The sequence below is a fragment of the Chiloscyllium plagiosum genome, unplaced genomic scaffold (assembly GCF_037043375.1).
Source record: "Chiloscyllium plagiosum isolate Xiang-an unplaced genomic scaffold, Cpla_swu_hap1 HiC_scaffold_1, whole genome shotgun sequence".
Classification (NCBI taxonomy): domain Eukaryota; kingdom Metazoa; phylum Chordata; class Chondrichthyes; order Orectolobiformes; family Hemiscylliidae; genus Chiloscyllium; species Chiloscyllium plagiosum.
In genome coordinates, this window is record NW_028270139.1 from 9,697,421 (window position 1) to 9,723,752 (window position 26,332).

At 40.1% G+C, this 26,332-nt stretch overlaps 1 protein-coding gene across 1 annotated transcript in view; it reads left to right on the top strand.

Annotated features, from left to right (window-relative positions):
• Positions 1-26,332, top strand: part of mmaa (metabolism of cobalamin associated A) — a 54,379-nt gene that overhangs the window by 18,807 nt on the left and 9,240 nt on the right. The window contains exons 3-5 of the mRNA XM_043699209.2: positions 383-553; positions 16,798-16,883; positions 18,489-18,638. Of these exons, the coding sequence (XP_043555144.2) occupies positions 383-553; positions 16,798-16,883; positions 18,489-18,638 (407 nt within the window). The remainder of the gene's footprint in view (positions 1-382; positions 554-16,797; positions 16,884-18,488; positions 18,639-26,332) is intronic.

A 26,332-nucleotide genomic window follows, 5' to 3' on the forward strand; every position in this document is an offset into this window, starting at 1 on the left:
GAATGGTCTCTTCTACACTGTAAGGATTCTGAGACGTACGGAGTATGGGGCTGATTTGCAGTTTTCAAAGAACTGGTAGAGAGGCTTGACAGGCCAAATATCATCCTCCTGTGTTAGAAGATCCTTTAGTTAATTTGTTTGTTTTTCTTTGATAGCTTGCTGGTCTTTTACTAATTTTTTTAATCCACTTTTGATGTTTTTAAAATTTGTTAGTTATGAAGTCACACTGAAGTGTGGAATATTTTTCTACGGGAATAAATGACAATGTTCAAATTTGGAACATTACAAAATTACAACACACTCTCGGAATGGTGTCAAACATATTGGTATTATTAAATTTCTTGGAATAATTTGATATTAATTTTGCCATTTCAACTTTCAGGATCACTCTTGGGTGACAAAACAAGGATGACTGAACTTTCAAGGGATATGAATGCTTATATCCGTCCATCACCAACTTCGGGAATGTTGGGAGGAGTAACCAGAACCACAAATGAAGCTATTATTTTATGTGAAGGGGCAGGATATGATCTAGTTCTTGTAGAGACTGTAGGTAAGTTTAATACTTATACTGTTTTAGAAAATCTTAACATGTACTAAATGCATGTCATTTCTTCGGTAGAAACTGAATTAATCATTCTATTTAATTGGCCACTTGCAGTATCACATTTCTATCATTAAATGTTTTGTATTTACAGTGGGCCAAACAGTAAAAATCGTACTTCATTCAGCAAATACATGCATTGTGATTTTCATAAAAACATTCACGAGTTGATTATAAAATCTGGTTTAAAAATGAACAAATGTGATAATCGTGTAGTAGCAATGAATAGACAAGTTCAACAGTTAATTGAACTGGTGGATGGGATATTGATTGAAGTCTAATTAAAATTATATTGATTATTTCAAACTACTGCATCTTTCCTATATTGTAGGTAGATATACATGTATGTTTTATCATTTAAGTATTCAATTGAGGATTCATTTAACAAATAGGGCTGCATTGGTGCCTTTGTGTCCTGCATGGAGTTGAATATAATTGTTCTTCTGAATTGCGTTGTTTACTCAGGATGGAGGTAATCAGTTCTGAAATTGGGTAGATTGCATGGAGACTTTCTAAACTTCATACAAATTTTAACTTTTTCATGTCACAAAACTCAAAACCTTGTAAATAAAGAGCATTGAAGTACAAGTGATATTGACACTTAAAATCAATCATAGCACTTGCATCTGTATTCTTTCAGTTTGACAGTTTGCATTTGAGAGATCAGGATATGGTCAACAAAAGGATGGATGAAGTCAGTGTAGATCAGCAACAGCCTGGGAAAAGGAAAGATGAAGGATCTGAGAATGAGCATCCATTTATTGGTTTTGCAACCTATTTTTGTGTACTTGGTCCTCCTGCTGCAAGTTGACCTGAAACTGTATACCATAGACTTTTTATCTGTATCAAGGTGATTATTTTTTATTCATTAATGGCATGTGATGGCTCAGTCAGCATTTAATGTCCATCCCTAGTTGTTCTTGAGAAGGCTGTAGTCTTGAGCAACTACAATCCATTTAGCGTAGCTAGACTATTAGGAAGAGAGTTGCAGGAATTTGATCCAGTGATCATGAAGGGCAAGTTGCAAGCCATGGTGTGCCATGTATCACCACCTAGATGGTAGTGGCAGTGGGTTTGGAATGTACTATCTAAGGACCCTTGACAATTTTCTGCAGTGCATCTTACAAGTGATACATATTGCTGCTACTGAGCATCAGTAATGGAGGAGTAAATGTTTGTGGAAGTGGTGACAAGTGTCTTGAGTATTGTTGGAGCTGTAGTCATTCAGGCAAGTGGGAATATTCAATCACACTCCTGACTTGTGACTTGTAGCTGGTGGTCATGAGGTGAGATATTTGCTGTAAGATTCCTAACCTTCGATCTGTTCTTGTAGCTACTGCATTCATATAGCTGGTCAAATTCCATTTCTGGTCAATGGCAAAACCCTAGGAAGACAGTGGAGGATTCAGTGATAATGCCATTAAATGTCAAGAGAAAGTTGCATTCTGTCTTGTGGAGATGGTCATTGCCTGGTACTTGTATGGCATAAATGTTAAACACCACTTATCAACCCAAACTTGGAATTGTCCAGATCTTACTGCATTTGGACATGGACTGCTTCGGTGTATTTGCCTAGCTTCATATCAAGGGCATGCACTCATTTGTCAGTCTTTTTGCATGGCAGTACACTTATGAGAATTTAATTTTATGCTGTTAATCCTACTGCATTTACTAACTCTGAGTTTCAAGGATCGCACAGTCTAGAGTTAGCAACTGTCACATTATCTGCATATTTCCAGTATTTGAGGCCAGCACAAGAAGACAAATTTGGGCCAGATTTTCCATGAAGTGGCAGTCTCTACAGTTTGACACTCCTGTTCTTTTTTTTGCAGAAGAGGAGAGCTATGCATTTAAGAGCATATTCCACTTGAGTTACCCACAAAAAATGTGGACCCGTAATTCCATTCCAATGGATCTTTCATTAGTGTAGGACAGTCAGAGGAAGGCAACCCACGGACCCTTTTTGCAGCAGTCGGCTGCTGTATTTTAAAACTTAAAGGTTCCCAAAGCCACTTTGACAGTTCCTGTCTTTGGGTGGGGTGTTGATTCATGTCCAGTAGTACTGTGTGGGGGTTTGATCTGGTGGCCAGCATTGTGGAGATCTGGTTTAGTAGCAGCAGGTGGTTTTGGGTCTGGTTACAGGGCAAGCATGTCCGATCTCTGGGACTGTGGTCATGTGTCTGAGTTGGGGCTGTTGGGTCCCATGGTGGAGGAGGATGTTGGATCCTGAGGGTGATAGAGAATTGGGGAAGCAATCGTTGAAAGTTTATGGAACGATGTACCATAAATTTTAAAATGTGTGTCTGTCTGCACCAGCTGAAGGCTGCAGCTATGGCTTGGGCTGCTTCCTCTATTCAATAGAGCATTGTTAACTGTGCTGCTTATCTGTTTATGACTCGTGAAAAGTATGGGTTGAGAGATATGAGGGCTAAAAACTGTTATGTTTTTATACTATACACAGAGGTCTGATGAGAGTCCATCAAGTGAGAGCTTGACTGCTACTCTGGTGTTGGCTCCGGACCTCTTGCCAGCTAAGCTAAAATAACGAGGTTAATGAAACTTTGGCGTGGTCTGGAACTTTTTGAGTCAACAGGGGCATCCGGTCAGAGACTGGGAAGTGTACACGGTCTGGGGGTGATGTAAGCATTGATTTTCTTTGATTTATTATTGTTACGTACCTAAGTACAGTGAAAAGTTTTTTGTTTTGTGTGTAGCACAGGCAGATCATAACATAAAAGACATAAAGATTGTAGGGTGCTTTAGACAGAGCGAAGCATACAAGGTTATGGCTGTACGAAAGCAAGATCAGCATTAGATTTGAAACTAGAGAAATCTGTTCAGCAGTCTTTTAACATCAGGGAAGAAGCTATTTTTGAACCTGTTGATACATGTGTTTAAGCTTCTGCGTCTTCTGCCTGGTGGAAGATGTTGGAGGAGAGTATAACTGGGGTGAGAGGGGTCTTTGTTGTCTGATGTTGGGTTAGTTTAAAAGTGACTCAAGAATTAGACTTTGTAGTTAATAGTCTAACACTTTATGATTTGTTATGGAGATTTTCAGAGGGTTTTAGGTGTAGAAAAATTACCCAGAGGAAAATTCAATTTTTTATATCTATGCTGGCATAACAGCTGTCTAGCCAGCAGACTCTTTGTCCCTATAATTTTAGAAAGGAGCATTTTGCACGTGTTGTTATGCACAGTGAGGTATTTTAAAGATGCTTACACAATAGCTCGAAATTGGAGCTAATATTAGTACACCAAGGGCAACACTATCTGAAATCTTAATGAGTCATGGGAGAACTGTATATTTCTTTAACTGTTGAGATTTCAGGAATGATAAAGGTGCAATGTAGCAGCTGAATCCAATGATTAGATTAGATTCCCTACAGTACAGAAACAGGCCCCTCAGCTCAACAAGTCCACACTGACCCTCCGAAGAGTAACCCACCCAGACCCATTCCCCTTCCCCATATTTACCCATGACTATGGGCAATTTAGCATGACCAATTCACCTAACCTTGCATATCTTTGGAGTGTGGGAGGAAACCGGAGCACCCAGAGGAAATCCACGCAGACATGGGGATAATGTGCAAACTCCACACAGTCAGTCGCCCAAGGCAGGAATCGAACCTGGGTCCCTGGTGCTGTGAGGCAGCAGTGCTAACCACTGAGCCACCGTGCCGCCCCAGGGGGGGTAAGCAAAAGAATAAAGGTTTCACATTTTTAATACTTTTGAAATACAATTCTATACTTTTAATTGTTTATTTTCAGATGTGAATACTTGATTGTATTATGAACCCTTGCAACAAAGTTCAAAAAGATACTTGCATTGTTAATTACAAGAATAAACGTTGTGGAAGTTTAATGGACAATTAATGTGAAATTATACCAACTTCCAGAAGTGCAAGTGAAGACTGAAATACTATTTTCCTTCATTTAAAAACAGAGCAGCTTGAGCTAGCCAGCAACCTGAAAATTTGCAATGTCTGTCTTCCTCACCACGTACTGCTGATTGCTTTACACATTAATATTGCTTCTGTTGTTGCTTCTGTTGGTTCAGTGAGTTCTGGTTTCGCATTTTTCTTTTAAAATGAGAACTAGAAACAAAAATGAATTGTAAAACATGTCAGAATTTTTCAAGTTTTTTTTAAAATCAAACATACACTGACAAACTTGAGTTTTGCTTTTTAAATAAATTTAAAAATACCATGTACCTGTAAGTAAATTTACATGTTTGAACATTTGTTAACTGTGTTTCATTTTGACCATGAGTTAAGCAATGATGTTTCCAACAAGACCAAATTTAACCATCTGTCCTTAGCATTCCATTGTAGTATCAGTGCTGAACCTGCCTCGCCATAAAATTACTGTCTAGCAGACCTGTAAGGAGGCTGAAAATTCTGCACCAAGTTATTCAGTTTCTGACTCCAAAAAGCATTTTGCCATCGACATGGCAAAAGTCAACATTGTCATAGAACACTTTACCCTTATCTGGATGAGTGCTGCTCCAACAGCATTGAAACTTCAGTCATCCAGGGCAAATTAGCCAGTTTGATCACCAACTTATTCATGAACTTAAACCTTTACTCTGCTGAACCACATTGGCAGTAGTATGAACTGCCTCAGCCCGCTAAGGCTCCATACATATGAAATTATGAATAAGAAGTCAGAGTAAGTCAGTCAGCTCCTCTAGCCTGCTCTGCTATTTAATAAGCTTATGGCTGATCTGATTGTAGCCTCAAATCCGCATTCCTGCCTACCTCAATAATCTTCCAACCTTTGCTGAACAAGAATCTATTTACTTCTGCCTTCAAATTATTCAAGGGACCTGCTTCCTTTTCAGGAAGAGGATTCCAAAGATACTCAATCCACTCAGAATTATTTTTCACCTACTCTCTGTTTAATAGAAGATCCCTGATTATTGAAATAGTGACCCCCAAATCTAGATTCTTGCAGAAGAGGAAACACCCTCTCCACATCTACCTGTTAAGACCCCTCAGGATTTTATCTGTTTCAGTCAAATCACTTCATACATTTCTGAACTCCACTGGACACAAGCCTGGCCTGTCCAAACTTTTCTTATAAGACAACTCACTCATTCAAAGTAAACTTGCCCTGAATTGACTCCAAAACATTTACATATTTTCCTTAAATAAGGTAACAAATACTGTGCACAGTACTCTAGTTGCAGTTTTACAATGCTCTGTATAACTGAAGCATAGCCTCCCTTTTGTATTCAATTCCTCTCTCGGTAATCAATATAATTCTATTAGCCGCCTTGTTGTATCTGCATCCTAATTTTTTTGCAATTCATGCATGATGACACCCAGATCCCTGTGTTTTCCTACATTCTTTCACCATTTAGATGGTTTGCATTTTTATCCTTCCTGCCAACATGAACAATTTCACATTTTTCCACATTAAATCCCATTTGCCAGCTTACTTAACCTATCCACCTTTTTTTTTTAACGTCCTTATGTCGTCTTCCACAAGTTAGTTTACAGCCTATCTTTGTGTGGTCATCAAATTTTGGATACCATTCCTTTTGTCTCTTTGTCTGTTTTATCTAATTGTGAACTATTGAGTTCCCAGTACTGATCACAATGGTGCACTATTTATTACATCTTGCCAATCTGAAAAAGATCCATTTACATAATCACATAGTGTTCTATGTACACCATCTCTCTGATTCCTGTTAGGCAAGCAATATTCTATCTGTGCCAAATGCTGTCCATTACACCAGGTTTAACTTTTTTAAAGTCACTCCTGGGATAATCATAGTGCCTGCCCAGGATTATTTCATCCCTGATGAAGGGCTTATGCCCAAAATTCTCCTCCTCCTCAAATGCTGCCTGACTTGCTGTGCTTTTCCAGCTCCACACTTATTGACTCTGATCTCCAAGATCTGCAATATTCACTTTCTCCAAGATTATTTCATGCCTTCCATCAATAATCTGAACTTGTATTTATGAACTGCCTTTAATGGGAGTAAAAGTTGGAGGTTTGAATATTTGTTTTCTGATCCTCATTGGCTACATAAGTGATTCTGCAGAACTGGGGTGCTAATGTTGACCAGTTGCTTAGAGAGGAAGAGATGGACAGAGTAATTAGTTTGATGCAGTGACATTGCATAAATGCCATCAAAATGCTGCATCACTCTGAGGGTAACATGTAGTTGGCGGTTCATATGGCTTCTGTCCTTGCTCTAGGTGATAGATGTGGGCTTTTAAAAGTGCTGCCATGGGAATCTTGGCAAGTTCTGCATGGTATCTTGTAGATGGTGCAATCTACAGCATTGTAGATGAATGGATATAGTGCTAATCAAATAGGCTAGTTTGCTCTGGAAGGTGTCATGCTGCTTGTTTTGAGGCAACACTCATGCAAAGAAGAGTCATTTTATTTTTGTGTATTTAAAAACTGTGGTCTTCAAGGACAACTAATTGTTTAAAAACCGTGAATTTGTTGGGATGGCTGCATAATTTCACAGCAAGAAATTACGTACCTGTTATGAACTTTTTGTGACTGGATTCCTGCAATGTGCAGACAATGAGGAGTCAAGGACTTGGTCACAAGTGAACATGGCTGGGTTCTTCGTGAACTGAGCAATTTGGGGCTGGAAACAAGTTAGAGGCGTAGACACACAGAAAGATATAGAAGGTTGTACTGTTGTTCTCTACGCAGAAGCTGTTCGCTGCAACAGTTTAAAATTGAAGCAAGCCAGTTACCTGTCATGGAAATTAAATCGACTCAACTCAAATACTAGCAAAAGCAAAGAAAAAGCTTTATTGTAACCTCTGCAGGGGACCCAACACACTTGGCAAAATGCCTCATGTAAGGGCCCTGAACAGCTTTCACATTCTCTTTATACTATACTTCGCTTATCCTTATCACATGGTCAAGGAACATTCGACCTCCTTTCCACATATGGAGTTGTTTTTCTCATTCCTTTGCTGTTGATATAATTGCTTACTGCCCTTATGTTTTCCCTGACTCTGCTGAATTCGACTGCTTGCAAGTCTTGCAAGGCCAGGCTGCTTGCAAAATTCAGCAAAGTCAGGCAGTCTACCTAAAGATTTAGTAAAGAATTAGATTTAGCAAAGTATTCTCTTTCAGATTTCACAGTAAATGTTAATTTTGTTAATTTTCCATTACATTTCCCCACTTTTGTCATTTTATGACAATAAGGATAAAAAAAAAGAGCCAGATAGCTATACATCGGCGATCTTAACAGCTGTCTGTGTTGTAAGGAGCACTTGAAACGGTCCCAACCACCTCTTCGCCTTCCAGCTTTCCCTCCTGAAGTCTTTCACCACTATCCAGTCTCCAGGTTCTAGATTATGCAGCTTCCCTTCTGAAGGTAGGGGTAGTACTGCTTTCAGTTGATTCTGTATTTGAGACAAAAGTGTCGAGAGTTTTATAAGTAATACAACATTGCATCCTCACAGCGGTCTGTTATCTGTCTTACAGAAATTGGCCCAAGACCTAAGGTATTAGGCGGCCTACCAAACAAAATCTCAAACAGGCTAGGATTAGCTCTTCCTCTCCTCCTAGATCTATATACATTAGCATAATCAGAAGTGCCTTTGTCCATGTCACCCCCAGTTCCTCTCAACATTTTGTCAATTTATTTTTAGGATAGCATTTTCTCTTTCCACTGCCCCACTGCTTGCTGGGTGGTAGGTACAGTGTTGTCTCATGTTTATTCCCAAGTAATTACTGATGTGCTGCAAGGCATTATTGACAAATGGTGTCCCATTGTCACTACTAAGCCTTTCAGGGATGCCCCATCTCACAATTATTTCAGTTAGCAAAGCCTTGGCTACTGCATTGGCATCCTGTTTAGACGTGGGAATGCTTCCACTCATTTGGAAAACATATCAACTATTACCAGACAATACCTTTTCCTTTTGCTGGGTGTTAAGTTCGATAAAATCCATCTGTAAATGTTCAAAAGGTCTTTGGGGTTGGAGGTGTGCTGCCTGACTCATCTGTATTCCCCTTGCCATATTATTAGTGGCATCATTTACAATATTTCTGGGAGTAATGAGTGTACCAGTGTGCCAAAATACTGTCATACATTTCTAGCAGCTGTTCCTGTGAGCTGTGACTTTTTGAATTGAATAATCTGACATTTTTCAAGTGAATCAGTCATTCTGTACTCCTTACAAACCAGTGGGAGCTTCCAGAAAGAGACAACTGAACACCAAGGGTATAGTTAGCTGAAATAGGATTATCTAACATCAGAGTTGGGAAGCAAACACCACAACTCACTTTCCAGTTTTTTAACCTCAGCAGTAGTCTATTTTCCCTAATTATTTTTCTCTTTGTATGTGTAAGGGTAAGTTTATAAGGCGATTAGTGTTTTAGTTGGTATTGTTATTTTCCCGATAGTTTGTCTCGATAGCTATACCAGATACCCGATATACCCGATACCCGATAGCTATAGTCTAATTATTTCTGACAAATAAGCAAATTCTAATAAATAACATTTTGTTGTTTAGTGCAGAAACCTTGGTCTGAAAGTCAGGTAATTTTGGGTACTCTGTTCACCTAAAAATAAATGTTATATTTAGTATGATTCCACAGTAGGAGGGCTTAATTCATGGCAAACAATCCAGTGGACTCTAACAAAGTTAGAGGGCTCTTGGTCCCTTTTCTTCAAAGGAAGACTTCAAGTACATGCCTCTGCATCCCTTGATGAGTTAACTCTGATTCTTTCTGGAGAAGGATTTAGTTTTTCTTCCAGAGAATTTGTTGAAATTTAAAATATTGGTAAATGGAATAGGCTAGGCAGAGATATATCCCAGTTCTGTTGTACAGTGGATGATGACTTCTTTTCTATGCTAGTAGTAATCAGGGTTGTAAAGAAAATGCCTACAGTTGGAATTGATTTACTATGAAGTGATGGCCTGGCAGGAGTAGAAATCATACCTTTAGCTATAATCATGGAAAACCCATTTGAGTCTAGAAATACTAACAGATTCTGGGTATTTTTTATCATATGTTGTGACCAGAGCAGTGGCTAAACAAAGTCTCTCGAGGTCACAATAATGCCACAAGCAGATGCTATGGTGACTGAAGCTCTGTTTAAGGATATTCAAGAGATTTTGGACATTCTTTCATCTATTGAAGCTCCAGAAGTAGATCCAGAGTTAATTAAGTTAGGAAAGATTGCTCACCCTAAAGCTGAGGCTAAAAGGGTTCCATAGTGAGGAAGTGGAGACATTCTCAAAGACTTGTGGATGAAGAATGGACTTAGGTTTTGCTTGTTCATCAAATGGTGGTATTGCCAGGAATATTGTAAAGAGATATTGTAAGAAGCATGTGGAGTTCCTACGGCAGGGTGTATAAAATACAGAAACCATAGATATCAATAAATAGTTATTTTACATGGCCAGGACTTCATTAACATGTTTTATAGAACTGCATCACATGTTCCAAGGATACCTCAACCCTACTGCAAAGTCCTTTCCAAGGATGCTGCTGTGCTTTTCCAGCAGCACACTGTCGATTCTGATCTCCAGCATCTGCAAACCTCACTTGCTCCTAGTTTATTTCAACCTTCGTGCAAAGCCTCTTCCAAGGATGCCTGCCTTGAAGAAGTTCTCCTCCTCTCTCTACAACAGCCCACAAGCCTCATCCCTGATGAAGGGCATATGCTCGAAACGTCAATTCACCTGCTCCTCGGATGCTGCCTGACCTGCTGTGCTTTTCCAACACCACACTCTTGACTCTGATCTGCAGTCTTCACTTTCTCCGAGACAGTAGGAAAACCTCCACATGTAATCATACCAGCACTATTGTTTGTTAGCCAGTTTTTGAAGAACAACTTTGTGTTATTTACATGTGGGTATTACCAAAGACAAAAAAAAGGACATCCGTATATCCTTGCAATTATGTGTATGACAACTCAATACTCCGAGGACATTTCTTTTTGATTAGCCCATCTTCTTTCAACTCTGAGATTAGCGGGGTTCAAATTACGATCCAGTGAGTCGTAACCTAGGCAGGTGGGATGAATTCATTCACGCTTCTGATGTATGCCTTGGGGATAATGGACAGGCTTTGACAAGTTATTATTGTGGTTCTGTTCTCCGAGCTGGGAATTTGTGTTGCAGACGTTTCGTCCCCTGTCTAGGTGACATCCTCAGTGCTTGGGAGTCTCCTGTGAAGCGCTTCTGTGATCTTTCCTTCGGCATTTGTAGTGGTTTGAATCTGCCGCTTCCGGTTGCCCGTTCCAGCTGTCCGCTGCAGTGGCCGGTATATTGGGTCCAGGTCGATGTGCTTATTGATTGAATCTGCGGATGAGTGCCATGCCTCTAGGAATTCCCTGGCTGTTCTCTGGCTTGTCCTATAATAATAGTGTTGTCCCAGTCGAACTCATGTTGCTTGTCATCTGAGTGTGTGGCTACTAAGGATAGCTGGTCGTGTCATTTCGTGGCTAGTTGGTGTTCATGGATGCGGATCGTTAGCTGTCTTCCTGTTTGTCCTATGTAGTCCTTACATGGGATTTTGTATACTACGTTGGTTTTGCTAATGCTGGGTATCGGGTCCTTTGTCCTGGTGAATTGTTGTCTGAGAGTGGCTGTTGGTTTGTGTGCTGTTATGAGTCCTAGTGGTCGTAGTAGTCTGGCTGTCAGTTCAGAAATGTTCTTGATGTATGGTAAAGTGGCTAGTCCTTTGGGTTGTGGCATGTCTGCATTCCGTTGTCTTTCCCTTAGGCATCTGTTGATGAAATTGCGGGGGTATCCGTTTTTGGCAAATACATTGTAGAGGTGTTCTTCTTCCTCTTTTTGCAGTTTTGGTGTGCTGCAGTGTATTGTGGCCCTTTTGAACAGTATCTTGATGCAACTTCTTTTGTGTGTGTTGGGGTGGTTGCTTTCGTACTTCAGGACTTGATCTGTGTGCGTGGCTTTCCTGTATACCTTTGTGGTGAATTCTCTGTTCGGTGTTCTCTGTACCATCACGTCTAGGAATGGGAGTTGGTTGTCCTTTTCTTCCTCTCTAGTGAATTGGATTCCTGTGAGTGTGGCGTTGATGATCCGGTGTGTGTTCTCTATTTCTGTGTTTTTAATGATTACAAAGGTGTCATCCACATTCCTGACCCAGAGTTTGGGTTGAATTTGCGGTAAGACTGTTTGTTTTAACCTTTGCATTACCGCTTCTGCTATGAGTCCAGAAATGGGTGAGCCCATGAGTGTGCCGTTGATTTGTTCATATATTTGGTTGTTGAATGTGAAGTGTGTTGTGAGGCACAGGTCCAGTAGTTTGAGTATGCAGTCTTTGTTGATAGGTTCACCGTCTTGTTGTCTGTTCTGTATGTCCAGTAGGTTGGCAATTGTTTCTCTGGCTAGGGTTTTGTCGATAGGGGTGAACAGTGCCGTTACATCGAATGAGACCATAGTTTCTTCCTTGTCTATGTGTATATTTCTGATGATGTCCAAGAATTCCTGTGTTGACTGTATAGTGTCTGGATCTGCTGATCAGGTGTTTCAGTTTCTGCTGTAGTTCTTTAGCCAGTTTGTGTGATGGTGTCCCTGGTAGTGATACGATGGGTCTGAGCAGGATGTCTGGTTTGTGCACTTTAGGTAGTCCATGGAATCTGGGCATGTTGTTGCTTTCAGGTTTCATTCTCTGTAGGTCAAATCTGGTTATCTGTCTGTTTTATTTTGTAGGTTCCTCAGTGTGTTGTTTATCCTATTGGTGAGTTGTGGGGTGGGGTCAAACTCCCTCTTTTGGTAGGTGTTGGTATCTGCAAGTAGTTGCGCTTTCTGAATGTACTCTGCTTTGTCCAGGATGACCGTCATTCTGCCTTTGTCTGCTGGTAGTATGATTATGTTCTTATCGTTTCTTAGTGCTTTTAGTGCTTCCCTCTCCTTGGTGTTGAGGTTATAGGACAAGCCAAACAGAGAACAGCCAGGGAATTCCTAGAGGCATGGTACTCATCCACTGATTCAATCAACAAGCACATTGACCTGGACCCAATATACTGGCCACTGCAGCGGACAGCTGGAACTGACAACTGGAAGCGGCAGATTCAAACCGCTACAAATGCCGGAGGAAAGATCACAGAAGCGCTTCACAGGAGACTCCCAAGCACTGAGGATGTCACCTAGACAGGGGACGAAACGTCTGCAACACAAATTCCCAGCTCGGCGAACAGAACCACAACAACGAGCACCTGAGCTACAAATCTTCGCACAAACTTTGACAAGTTATTTGTCACAGAATTCTCAGCTTCTGACCTTTGCTTGTAGCCATTGTTTTTATATGTCTCCTCCAGTTAAGGTTCTAGTTAGTTATGACTTTAAGAAAGCTTGAAGTTGAATGATTCACTGCTCTATTGAGTGATCCATACATATTGCTTTTCTGGAGAATTTGTAGAATTGTTCCAAACGCTTCCATTTTGGAGCTGCCATATTGTTTTTAAAAAAAATATTCTTGGGTTCAATGTATTCAGAACATCTGTGTTTCTTTTAGGTCTGGAAATGAGTTGAAATTGAAACTTTAAGCAGCAGCTTTTTTAAAAAGAAGAGAACAAAAGGCTAATGTTTGCTTTTGGGAATTGGTCTGGAAAAATAATGCAGATTTATAGTGTGGATGATACATTTGTACTGAATCAGGAACTGGTAGTAGGTTGGATGTTGACTTGATCAATCAAGGGAGGACTGGAGCTGGCTAACTAATCGCAAAGAATATTAAAAAGAAAGTAAACAGAGTTAACTGGATCTGACTGGGTTTTTGGCCAGAGACAATTTGGCTTTGGAAGCTGCAGGACTACACTGTGGTTTTTGTTTTTGATTCTGCTCTCTCTAGTTGTTCTTCAGTAATCAACTTGTTGAAAGTTCTGAGAAAAGCACCTCTGCCATAAGACACAAGTAAAAAGTGTCCTGCGATCTGCAGAATCTTTTTACTTTGGCTAGTGACTTTGGAATTCAAGCAAAATAATGGTCGTTCTGCTATAACAAGAGAGTTGTGTTCCTCTGCAACCTTGCGCTATAGAAAATCGCGCTATGGAAAAACCCAATGTACCCGTTCAGTAGGAAGTTTGTGTTATATAAAGAAAAGTCCACAATCCATCAATCATGTTGTAGCCAATGTGCATTGTGGAATAAAACTGTGTCCAGGTAGTTTTGTGCCTACAGTACAACCCATCATCCAAGAATTTCATGAAGGCATGGTAATCATAATTGAAAAGGTTATCGAACTGGCAAATTAAGATCTTTGATTTTTCACTTCTGATTTATCCCTTAACTGTGTCTGTCAGTATGAGAATGGAAGTTTATATTCCAAGAGATTTGGGCTTATATTGTAGATATTAATTAGGTAGCCATGTAGTTTATCAGTGTTCTAATAAATTATTTGTTATATTAAGGTTTAAACTTGATGTCCAAGATCTGTTATTTGTAAACTCTGATAGGTACAATTGAGCAATTTTGCTGTTCCCTGAATATTTTAAGTTGACTGTGTCATTTGGCTTGGTCAGTATTTATTACTTGACCTTAGTTGCCCTTTAAGGTGGTTATGAGTTTTTGTTTTGAATCACTGCAGTCCATTACTAAGTACAGTAATTCTAGGAGTGAAGTTTCAGGATTTTGGCCAGGTGACAATGAATGAACGATCTTATGTTGCCAAGTCAGGATGGCAAATGGGTCGGAGGAGAGATTACAGGTGATGGTATTTCAATGTATCTTGCCTTTTCAAATGGTTGTTGTCATGGGTTTTGAGGGTGTTGTTGAAGGAGCCTTGGTGAATCCTTGTGGGTCTGGAGAGCTTCTGCATTCTTTTGTGTATGAAGCTGATGTTCAAATAATATTCTAAAATGTATCACTGTTAATTACATTGTGAAAATCTTCTCCATTGATATTAACTTGATGGATGAATTATCTATTGTCACCTATATCTAGGGAGGTGCAATGAATAGTGTTTTGTTGTCACAATTTGGGACCACTTTGAGGTACAAAAGAAGAAAAAGGAAGTACTTAGAGTTCATCTTCATTGGCTGGGGTCACAAGCAGGACTCCAGGCCTTCTGCAAGACTTACCATAGCCAGGAATCCTTGTTCTGGGTACCGACATCACTGCAATCGATGACTCGCCACCAATGGACTCCACGCTCTGCCGACAAACCGCTGGACTCACCACTGACACTGCTCAGGCCTCCCTGCAACATAAAGATGAAAAAAAGGAGAGAGGAAAGAAAATGTGGCCAGCCTGGAGCGGACAGGCTCAACTTAAACACTACCTACCGTGCTAGTGCCACCATCTTTTTATTAAGAAGGAACTTGCAATGAAATGGGCAGATAAATGCATTAGGGTGTCACAGGATGCTTTCACAATCAGAGTCTTCTGAAGAATAGTTGCTTTTGTGATGAAGGGAATGTTGCAGGCAGTTTTCATATTCCAGAATTGAAGCTGCTCCTTGTTTCTGTGCTTGTGCAAATAAACACAAGCCCTAGAAAGTGGATGAATCTTTCTTGTCAAGCTGCTTGACCTTCCGATTTACCAATGCGAGTACTACCTCCGAATGAGTGCTGACTCCATTTATCAACTTCTGCAGCCAATATTGTGAACTAATGGTGGTTCTTGACTTTTAATTTTCTATCTAATGTAAGCATAAATATAAAAGTTGCATTATTAAAAGTGTTGTGTTTAAGCTTCGATGTTAAACTGGGGTTCAGATGAATATTCAAACTTCTAAAACTCTTAGAAGGCCAAGAAATTCTACAATATCCCAGAAGACCAGAAAGTTGGTGTTTCATTAGGGATTCACAACTAGTGGTGATTCACTTACCTCTGGAGAGGTTGCGTAGGAGAGTCCTTTATGGTAAACTGGCCATTGTAGGAATTGACTTGCTCTGCAATGCAAACTAGCTGTCTAGCCAGCTGAACTAACCAACTCCTAAAAATACAGTATGATTGGACATTCAGAAGGAATTTGATAAGGCCTACTGCAGGCAGTTGATTTGTAAAATTAAACTAGATGCTATGAGGTAACATACTAACATGGGTTACCAATTGGCTAACTGACGGAACATAGTAGCAGTAAAAGTTATTCTTGTGTTGGCCGACAATAGTTATTGCAGTGCTACAAGGACATACTAGTGCAGCAAACTATTAAGAATGCTAATAGATATTAGTCTTTGTTACAAGAAGATTTCCAAGCAGGTGTTGTAAATTTAGCTTCAGTGCCTACAGAACTTGGTAGATCGCACCTGGTCTACTTATATTATTGCCAGAGAGGACAGAAACGAAGTTTTGTGACAATACTGTGCCTTTGAGATGTATTCTGTCTTGCTTCTTTCGCAGAGGGGTGTTGTCATTGGTGTCAAAATGTCTCTTTCAGACAGGCAGTTGGTAAACAGCTTTGAATTCTCCATAGATATTTGTTTTTCTAAAGTAAGACAAAGAATCACGAGTGGGTGGGGTCAAGCTCTCTCAGACTCAGAAGACTAGTTTTGCTTTCAATGGAGTAGGTTTTTGCTGGCCGCTGGAGCCGAAAGCTTGAGTTCTCTGATTGGGTGAAGTCTTAGACAGAGAGGCTTCCTCTTTTAAAAAAAAATCAAAAAGGGCAGATTATTTCTTTCGGTGTTTCTTTTTACTTGATTCAGGAGGTAGCACGTGAGAATAATAAGTTTTGCCAAGGCTTTGTTTATGGCATGCTGCCTCTTTTGAAATAGGTGATTAGTGGTTAAATAACACCTTAAGTATTTCAATAGAGTAAAGCTATACCAATTTTTTTGTTGTATTTTAACAATCTAGGAAGAATAAAATGCATTTTGATTGAAGCTTAATGCTACACCTGTTTTCTCTTTATAGTTTTGAAAAATGATAGGTGATGTCATTAAAACCTACAAAGTACTTAAAAGAATAGACAGGATGGATACAGACAAGATATTTACCCTGCAGTTAATCGGGGGATGCATTTAGCACAAATGAGAGTTTCTTTACACAGTAGTGAATCTTTGGAATTCTCCACTCCAGAGGAAGCTTAGTCATATTTAATGAAGAGTTTGATAAAATATTCGATCAATCCATAAAAAGGTTATAAAATGGTGTGGATAAAAGACATTGATGTATTTGATCCACAGTGATCATTTTAAATGGCGGAGCAAGTGCAACTGGCTGAATTGCCTATCCTATTCCAAATATAGTTTTGCTAGAACTATTGAATGTTGGTGTGTTTTTATTTTACAGGCGTGGGACAGTCAGAATTTGCAGTAGCAGACATGGTGGATATGCTGATTTTATTCATTCCACCAGTAGGAGGAGATGAATTGCAGGTAAGATGCAAGCTGTTTGTTGGATATTTTAATTAATTAATGGTTGATGTGTGGAATTTAGATCAAATAGAAACTGTCTCAAATTCTTTTTTAATTTAAAGTTTTAATTTAAATTTAACCTGAATTATTACTATCAACAAATATTTCAAAATTGTTTGGGTTGATTGCAATTTAAAGGCAGCGAGCAGGAATAAACTTGAGATTTTGAGATATTTTGTTGAAAACTGTGCCAATATTGCACCAATGCCTTTTCTTTTAAGTTATGGCATCCTCCCTTGGATTGTATTGCTGTAATGTATTTCTCCTTCTTTGAGGGATTCTGATCTAACTAAAATGCCTTGGTTGATACTTGGCGTGTATTGTGACTTAATCTTGCAGTATCTCAGTAGGGTTAGTTTGAAATTAAATAAGTCATTTGGAAAGCTGGAGGTTTTATGTGGAGTTGGTTCTTGCGTTATTTTTGTTTTAAATTTTGATTACAATCGCAACTTTTTTTTAAACCCAAGTTTCGTTGGACTGTATGGTAGTACTTGCCTACTTGCAGAATGAATCCATGTTGACCTGTATTGTTTTAAACTAATAAAAATATAATTTCAGTTGCACACATTTAACTTTGATTAAATTAATTCAGCAGTAGGGTATTAATGTAAACACTTAAAATTTTTGTAAGACCTGTAAAATGTCAGGGCACTTGCATTCTAGAGGTAGTGTGTGAGCATTTTCTTTCCCCATTGACATTTACTAAATATGTCAAGCTTGTGTTTTACTGGCTTGATTAGACTATATCGCTAATATGTTTACAGAGGAAGCTCGATTATCCGGCATTCGATTATCCAAATATTGGATTCTCTGGTTGTCTTTGGAAAATGGCAAAATGTTTTGAATTCTGGGGAAAGAGTAGAGGGCATATATAGTGTAAAATCAGCCTTGCCCTAAAGAGACAAATCTGTTAGGAAGGAATACAGCAATGTTTGACAGACTAGAACAATTCTCAGGCAAGAGAATTACATGCCCTCCTGGAAATTGGGGTGTGGTAGGGAAACAAAGAAAGGAAAATATTGAAACTTTAAATTTGAAGCTTCCAAAAACTTTACACTTTGTGTCAGAGCCTCAGACATTCTGCTGTTGCTTGGTTGCATGTCATTGAGGAATAGCTTTGCTTCCAAATTTGAGTTTAAGTGACTTCTGTAGGTTCCTAAGTGACTTAAAAGGATTCTGAGTAAATAGCCCTTAAATTAGCATATCTTACCTGATATGATGTAGAAAATAAAAATTGTGCCCAAGTTGGTGATAGGAAAGTTGGTCAACGTTCCCATCAGTAGTTGCAATTCAGGAATTGCACGTGTCAGTATCAATTATGTGTCTTCTATAAAGCATGAGCCATGCATCTTCAGCTATAATGTCTCATCTAGTTGAGTAGCCTGTCAGTCCCACTGCCCAAGCTCTCAAATAATTAATAGCTAAGAATGTATGCTATAGGTGGATTATATTTAAGAATGTTCCTTCAAAAGACAGGCATAGAGAAAAATCATTAAACAATAGGATTGGACTTTAAAAATATATCAGTATTCTCTGCAGTGAAATAATTTTTTTTTGTTCCTTTAGGGTATTAAACGTGGTATAATAGAGATGGCAGATTTAGTTGTTATCACAAAAGCTGATGGAGACTTCCTTGTTCCTGCAAGAAGAATGCAAGCTGAATACACAAGTGCACTAAAATTGCTGCGTTATCGGTCAAAGAACTGGAAGCCAAAGGTGATGTGTGCTAAATGTGGACAATGCATACCTTCCTAGACTTGCTCTTGAACCACTTTAATGCTTTTTACTGACAGGAAAACATCATTTCTGTCCCATAAAATAGCAGCTACCAGATAAATGTTTAGTTTTCTTCAAATGGTAGTTCTATACCGAAGGCACATTTTACCGTCTCTTTAATGCGCCTGTGCTCCACAGATCTATCTTCGGGACATGAGAGACCACTTCTACCTAAGCCTCTGCAAATGCAAATCTAAATTTAGTTTTACTTCTTTGAAAAAAATAGTGCTTTTCAAAATTTGGTATACATTCTGTTCACCCATGACATTTTGTTAGAAAATAGAATATACCTGTATTCCATATTTTGAACATGTGAACTGACCTTTGCTATGGACTTAACGCGTTTATTCCTTCACTGTGTAAACATTATTCAATTAGATCGACACATGCAGGCATTAAAAACTGATTCTGTGGTAGAAAGATTTACTTTTTTCTAATATAATAATCCACCTTGCACAAACTTAGTTAACGTATCTTGTACGGTGGTTTGCATTATAACTCCTTTATTCGTGATTAGTTGTTTCAAAGTCAAAGTCATTGGAGCTTGGATTGTCCAAATTCAGAAGTTAGTTATTTTTTCGTACAATTGAGAGTTGCCATACTAAGTTTTTTCCGTTTATTGGTGGTGCAATTGCTTTCTTGTGTGCAGTTTGTTTTTGTCATTCAGGATTCCTTTGAAATATACCAAGCAGCAGAATTTTTTTCTGTAACTGACTGTGAATCTTAAATCACATTGCTGGATAAATGGTTTTCAACTGAACCTATCAATGACTTTGATTTAGAAGAGGTACTGTAGTCAAGGGAAGAAAGGGAAGTATTCTTGTTCTCTCGTTGTGATACCATGCAAAACTGCTCTATTGTTTTTGAAGAGATTTTCCTTTACAATCTCACCAGTTGTCTCCTGGTGCCTAGTCACAACTGCATTGAACATCTTGAACTGTTAATCTGTTAACTGTGAAGTGTCAGAGGTTAGGGCAGTAAACTGCTAGGCCGTAATGTTGGGCATCTTGTGACTTGCATTTATCCTTTTTTAACCCTAGTGTTAATTCCAGCTATTTGGCATTGACACAAATGTGCTACTTCTATTCTCTATCTACCTCTTAATTTTGAAGGAGGTTACTGGGAGGCAATGATGATGAACCATCTCCACCATCATCATTTCTCTCACTGTCAGCTGCCTGTTGCTGATGATCAAAGACCTGTGTGTGTCTCACCAGTGGAAAACTGACAGTAAAGTTCCCTTGTTACCTCCTTGGCTCCCTGCAGGTTACCCTGGAGTTATTCTCTCCAGTGTTCTGCAAAATTATAATTCAGCCCTGCAAGCACATTAGAGTTGCACTTACGCAGGTTCTCTCCTATTTCATGCAAGGAGTAGTGAAGATTTTTTATGAACTGATGTTGAAAGTTTCCCAGCATACAAAGAAAATTGAAAAGCATTGGCTGAAACAGGCACCTTGTGATGAATGTATAACTTCCACGATAGCTCCCACACCAATTATTTGGTGGGTTGCTCATGTAAGTTCAGATGTAAATGGATAGCTGATCTTATAATTTGAGGTTTACTGCAGAACGTTGTGGATAGGCTTGTTCTTGGAGAGAGATATTTTCAAGATTAGCATAAGACTTAAGGTACAACTCTATTTCTAGCATCCATTCCACTTAGTATCAGAGGCTGAATAGTTTTGAAAGTTTTTAGTGAAAAATTCTGCTAGAGTGTTTTGCGATAAAAGAAGCCTTTGCCTTTTCTGCTCGTGATTTGGAGCTACAGTTTCATCGATATGCTGGTCAGGATGCTGCATAATTTAGAAGTTTGGGATCAATATCTTTTCCACAAATCAGAGGAATTAATGTTTCTCAGTGCTAATAACTTGTAGACTTCTAACCAAACTCTCTTGTTTGGAAGTTTTACAAGACTAAACTCTTGTCTGAACTGCCCTAAAAAGTTAGTCAACTTACTAGGAAGAAGACTAAACATCTAAACTCAACACATTAATGTGAACTGAACAAGAAAAACTTGTTTCTGAACTGAACTTCAGTTTTAATAAAAGCTTGCTTGTCTTACATTCTTCTGAACAAAAACAAACTAGCTCTACATGTTTACTCTAACTTTCCTAGCATAACTGCATAAACATCTTTTCATTAATGCCACAGGTTTGTAGTCACTTGCTGTCTTGACAAACACTGGATTAGGTCATTGTTCCGTAAGGACACTGTGACTTTTGTTTAAAGAAAATCCTTCACAGAAATAACTAACGTTCACCTGCATCTATTTTGAAATCCAAATTCCAAAATTAAAGCATATTTAAAATATATGGTTTTCGTCACCATGTGCTGTGCGGCAAAGAATAAATAGATTCACAACTCTCAGAAAAAATTCTTCTTGTCTGTCATGTGGGCAATTCCTTACTCTGATTTTATGCATTCTTGCTCAACAGTCTCCCACAAGGGGAAACAGCCTCTCTGCATCTCCCCTGTCTAGCTCCCTGACAATCTTTTGTTTCAACAAGACCTCTCTTTCTGTTAACTCCACTAATTTGTACAAGCCCAATCTATTCAACCTCTACTCATAAGAAAATCACTCCATGTCCAGGATTAACACAGTGAAACTTTTGGGACTGTGTCCAATTCCAGTATATCCCTTAAATAAAAGGACCAGACTTTTTACAGTTTGACTTGTGCCTTTGTATAGTTTTAGCAAAACCTCCCTTTCTTTTTTCCTGTTCCATTCCCTTTGAAATAAAGGTCAGCAGTCTCATTACCTTGTCTATTATGAGCTGAACGTGGATGCCAACTTTGTGATTTATGGACCAGAACTACTAAATCCCAAAGGCTGGAACTTTCTGCAGTATTTCCCCATTTAAATAATACTCAGTTTTTCTACTTTTTCTTACCACAGAGCACATTTTCCCACATATTATATCTGCCACGTGTTTGTCCACTCACTTAACCTATCTATATTCCTCTGTCGATTCCTTGAGTCATCCTCACTACTTGCCTTCCCACCTATTTTTGTCATCCACAAATGTGGCTATAGTACATTCACCTGTCATCAGATCATTGATTTATATTGTAACTGATTGTGGTCCAGCACTGATCCATTAGTTACAAATTGCCATCATGCTGAACTTCTCTCCCAGTCCTCTCCACCCAATTCTCCCTTCTTCATTTGTAATTCTCGTTATTTAAGTTTAGTCAGTTGTTTCCAATCCAAGTTACTTGCTGTCAAACTGAATGCTATATTCTACCATGTTATGGTCTCTGTTCTTTGGGGATCTTTTACTCTGAGATCGTTTATTAGGCTTGATCATATCCAAAGTAACCTGATCCCTGATTCAATCCACAATACATTGTTCTGGGAAACTGCCCCAAATGCACTCTGAATTCTTCCTTGTAGCTACTTCTGCTAATTAGATTTTGCCAATCTATATTATGATTAAAGTCACTAATGATTAATGAGTTTTGTACATGTCTTCATTATCTTCTGATTTATTCTGCCTTTTTGTTTTGCTCATTTTGTGGGATGTTGGTATTATTGGCTGACCAGCATTTATTGGTCATCCCTAGTTGCCCTTGAGAAGGTGGAGGTGAACTGCTGCAGTCCACCTGCTGTGGATTGACCCACAATGCCATTAGGGAGGGAATTCCAGGATTTTGACCCTGTGACAGTGAAGGAATAGCGATGTATCTCCAGGTCAGGATGGAGAGTGGCCTGGAGGGGAACTTGAATGAGTTTTGAGGGAGCGGATGCTTGTAGATATACTACCAATCAAGCAAGCTGCTTTCTCCTGGATGGTGTCAAGCTTGTTGAGTGTTACAGCAGCACTCATCCAGGCAAGTGGGAGAGTATTCCATCACATTCCTGACTTGTGCCTTGTTAGTGGTGGATAGACTTTGAGGAGTAGGGACGTGAGTTACTCACTGCAATATTCCCAGCCTCTGACTTGCTCTTGTAGCCACTGTGTTTAAGTGGTAAGTCCAGTTGAGTTTCTGGTCAATAATCACCCCCAGGATGATGATAGTGGAAGATTCAGTGATAGTAACACCATTGAATGCCAAGGGACAATGGTTCGATTGTCTGTCTCTTATTGGTGATGGTCATAGTCTGGCATTTTTGTCATGGGAGTGTTATTTGGCACCTATCAGCCAAAGCCTGGATATTGTCCAGATCTTGTTGCAATTGAACGTGGACTGTTCATTGTGCCATGCAGCATGCTGGATCTCACTGTGAAGGCAGGATTTCTTCTCCACAAGTATTCTTACTAGCAGTATTGTGGACAGGTTAATTGGCGAAGATGAGGTCAAGTAAGAGTTTTTTCCCTCTTGGTTCCCTCATCACTATCTGCAGGCCCAGTACAGAAGATGTGTGCTTCAGGATTCAGTAACCTTTTGTCAGTAGTGGTTCTGTTGAACTACTCTTAGTGATGAATACTGAAAACCTCCATGTGGAGCACATTCTGTTACCCTCATTGCTTTCAAGTGACATTCAGTATAGAGGGATACTCTCAACAGCTGAGGGAACTTTTCAGGTGATGGTGAGGAATTTGCCTTGCTATTGTTTTCTCTGATACCTTGAGACATTACAGGGTACAGAGTTGATGTTCAGGTCTCCAGGATCAGTTCCCTCATGATCATACAGTACTTCGTCACCACCTCTAATGTGTCAGTCCTTTTGACTGAAATTTCCAGGGATTGTAATGGAGGTATCTGTAATTATCTATCTTTATCATGTTAAGACGGACCCAGAGGGTCCCGTCTTTGCATGTTCTTTTGGAAGGAGAGACTCACACTGGCAACTATGATTAGACGCAGACAGCAGTTTATTCACAGAATCCTAACTGATACAACGAATCTACAGGCATGCATTCGTTGGAGAAGGCGTTCTGCCTTCCCGTTCAAAGTTGACACAATTATACTTCGCGCTGCCTGGAGTCCCCGGTCAGTTCGCCTTCCCCATTGGTCCATTCACCTGCGCGCGCTGGGGATCCGTCCTCCTATTGGCCGCATCGAAGTGCCTGTCCACCTCCTGCTGTGCTTGACAATGGCTCAGCCATCCTTGGGAGCGGTTCCGATCCCGTATTCAATAGTCCATTGTGTCAAGGAATTACTATGCGTCTGACAGGCTAGCCATTTTCAATAGTTTTAGTTTAACTAAATTGTCAATTACACTTATCAACTTTAGACTTAAATAGAGCCATTCACACTCACTAGTTACAGGTTCCGATAGAGCAATTCACACTTGTCTAACAGTTACAGATTCCGATCAGTTTCTTTATTAATCCCGAGTTTCGATGGGGCAATTGATACTGGCTGGTATTTACAGGCTCCAAGATTTAATTAACATTATGCATATCCCTTACAAGCTCCAGCAGTCATGCAATCGCCTGCAGCAGCTCGCTTGGCTGTTGTTAACCATTTCAGGGCTGGAAGTGTCACCCTCCCTAGCCCTACATTAAACACCGCAGTGAAATCTCCCCAACAATCAGTAATTGACAATTTCATGAATATGACTGTCATCTTTGGCATAAGTCCCTAGATGTTGTTAGCAAGGGGGTCTTTATAGTACAAGACATGGTGTGCCACTGCTCCTTCCGGTGCTTAGCTGGATGCCAAGTGATCTACCCAGTTTCATTCCTTTTTAATGGTTCTATAACAGTCAGGTTCAGGAGATCCTTGCAATACCTTTTGACCGGGTACGTGAGAGTCAACAACCTTATATGCATTGGGTGAAATGTAGGCCAAACTAGCTAAAGACAACAGACATCTTTCCCTAAAGGACTTTAGTGAATGAAATAGAGAGGGGTTTTCACAAGAGTCAAAATAGTTTCATGTTCACTAGTCTTGTCTGCCCTTGCCATAAATAATCTTAATCTCTTCTTTCTGGCCACAGCTGCTTCACCCTTTGCTCTCCCTTACCTGAACCCCATGCTTTTCTTGTATCATCTTTCTGACCAATTCATGCATGTTTCCCATTTTGCTGCATTCCTAAATCTTAGAGATGTGGTAGAATAACATTTAGGTTTGAGAGAGAACGGAGACCTCCAGAGTGAATAAGACAAACAACGAGAAAAGAGATTATCACAAAGATGATCAGGATAGATTGAAAAAAATTCAGTCAAAATCATGAGGGGCCTGGTCTGTATAGATAGGGTGAATCTATTCCCAATCCTTAAAGGATAGAGGACAATAGAGTACAGAATTGGGGTAGGTTGCAGTAGAAGCAAATGTGCCACGAGAATCAATATTTTCACACAGCATGTAGTGAGGTAAAGATTTTCCAAGTGGGATTATAAGCTCTGAGACAGCAGTGCCCAACCTGCCCCTTCCCCTCCTCTTTTTTCTTTATAAGTCTTCTCGTGAATTTGGATTTCCAGAAAACATTCAATAAGGTGCCATGTAAAAAATGGGCAGAATTCAGGAACACATGATGTTGAGGATAATTATCATGGATTAATGAAGACAGGCTTTGAACAAATGAGTCTTAAGGTTGGAAAGATGTAACTAGTAGACTACTTCACTGTCTGTGAGGTAAAAACAATGACTGCAGATGCTGGAAACCAGATTCTGGATCGATGGTGCTGGAAGAACACAGCAGTTCAGGCAGCATCCGAGGAGCTTCAGCAAAATCGACGTTTCGGGCAAAAGCCCTTCATCAGGAATAAAGGCAGAGAGCCTGAAGCGTGGAGAGATAAGCTAAGGGAGGGTGGGCGTGGGGAGAGAGTAGCATAGAGTACAATGGGTGAGTGGGGGAGGAGATGAAGGTGATAGGTCAGGGAGGAGAGGTTGGAGTGGATAGGTGGAAAAGGAGCTAGGCAGGTCGGACAAGTCCGGACAAGTCAAGGGGACTGGAAGTTTGAAACTAGGATGAGGTGGGGGAAGGGGAAATGAGGAAGCTGTTGAAGTCCACATTGATGCCCTGGGGTTGAAGTGTTCCGAGGCGGAAGATGAGGCATTCTTCCTCCAGGCGTCTGGCGGTGAGGGAGCGGCGGTGAAGGAGGCCCAGGACCTCCATGTCCTCGGCAGAGTGGGAGGGGGAGTTGAAATGTTGGGCCACGGGGCGGTTTGGTTGATTGGTGCGGGTGTCTCGGAGATGTGCCCTAAAGTGCTCTGCTAGGAGGCGCCCAGTCTCCCCAATGTAGAGGAGACCGCATCGGGAGCAACGGATACAATAAGTGATATTAGTGGATGTGCAGGTAAAGTTTTGATGGATATGGAAGGCTCCTTTAGGGCCTTGGATAGAGGTGAGGGAGGAGGTGTGGGCACAGGTTTTACAGTTCCTGCGGTGGCAGGGGAAAGTGCCAGGATGGGAGGGTGGGTTGTAGGGGGGCATGGACCTGACCAGGTAGTCACGGAGGGAACGGTCTTTGCGGAAGGCGGAAAGGGGTGGGGAGGGAAATATATCCCTGGTGGTGGGGTCTTTTTGGAGGTGGCGGAAATGTCGGCGGATGATTTGGTTTATGCGGAGGTTTGTAGGGTGGAAGGTGAGCACCAGGGGCGTTCTGTCCTTGTTACTATTGGAGGGGTGGGGTCTGAGGGCGGAGGTGCGGGATGTGGACGAGATGCGTTGGAGGGCATCTTTAACCACGTGGGAAGGGAAATTGCGGTCTCTAAAGAAGGAGGCCATCTGGTGTGTTCTG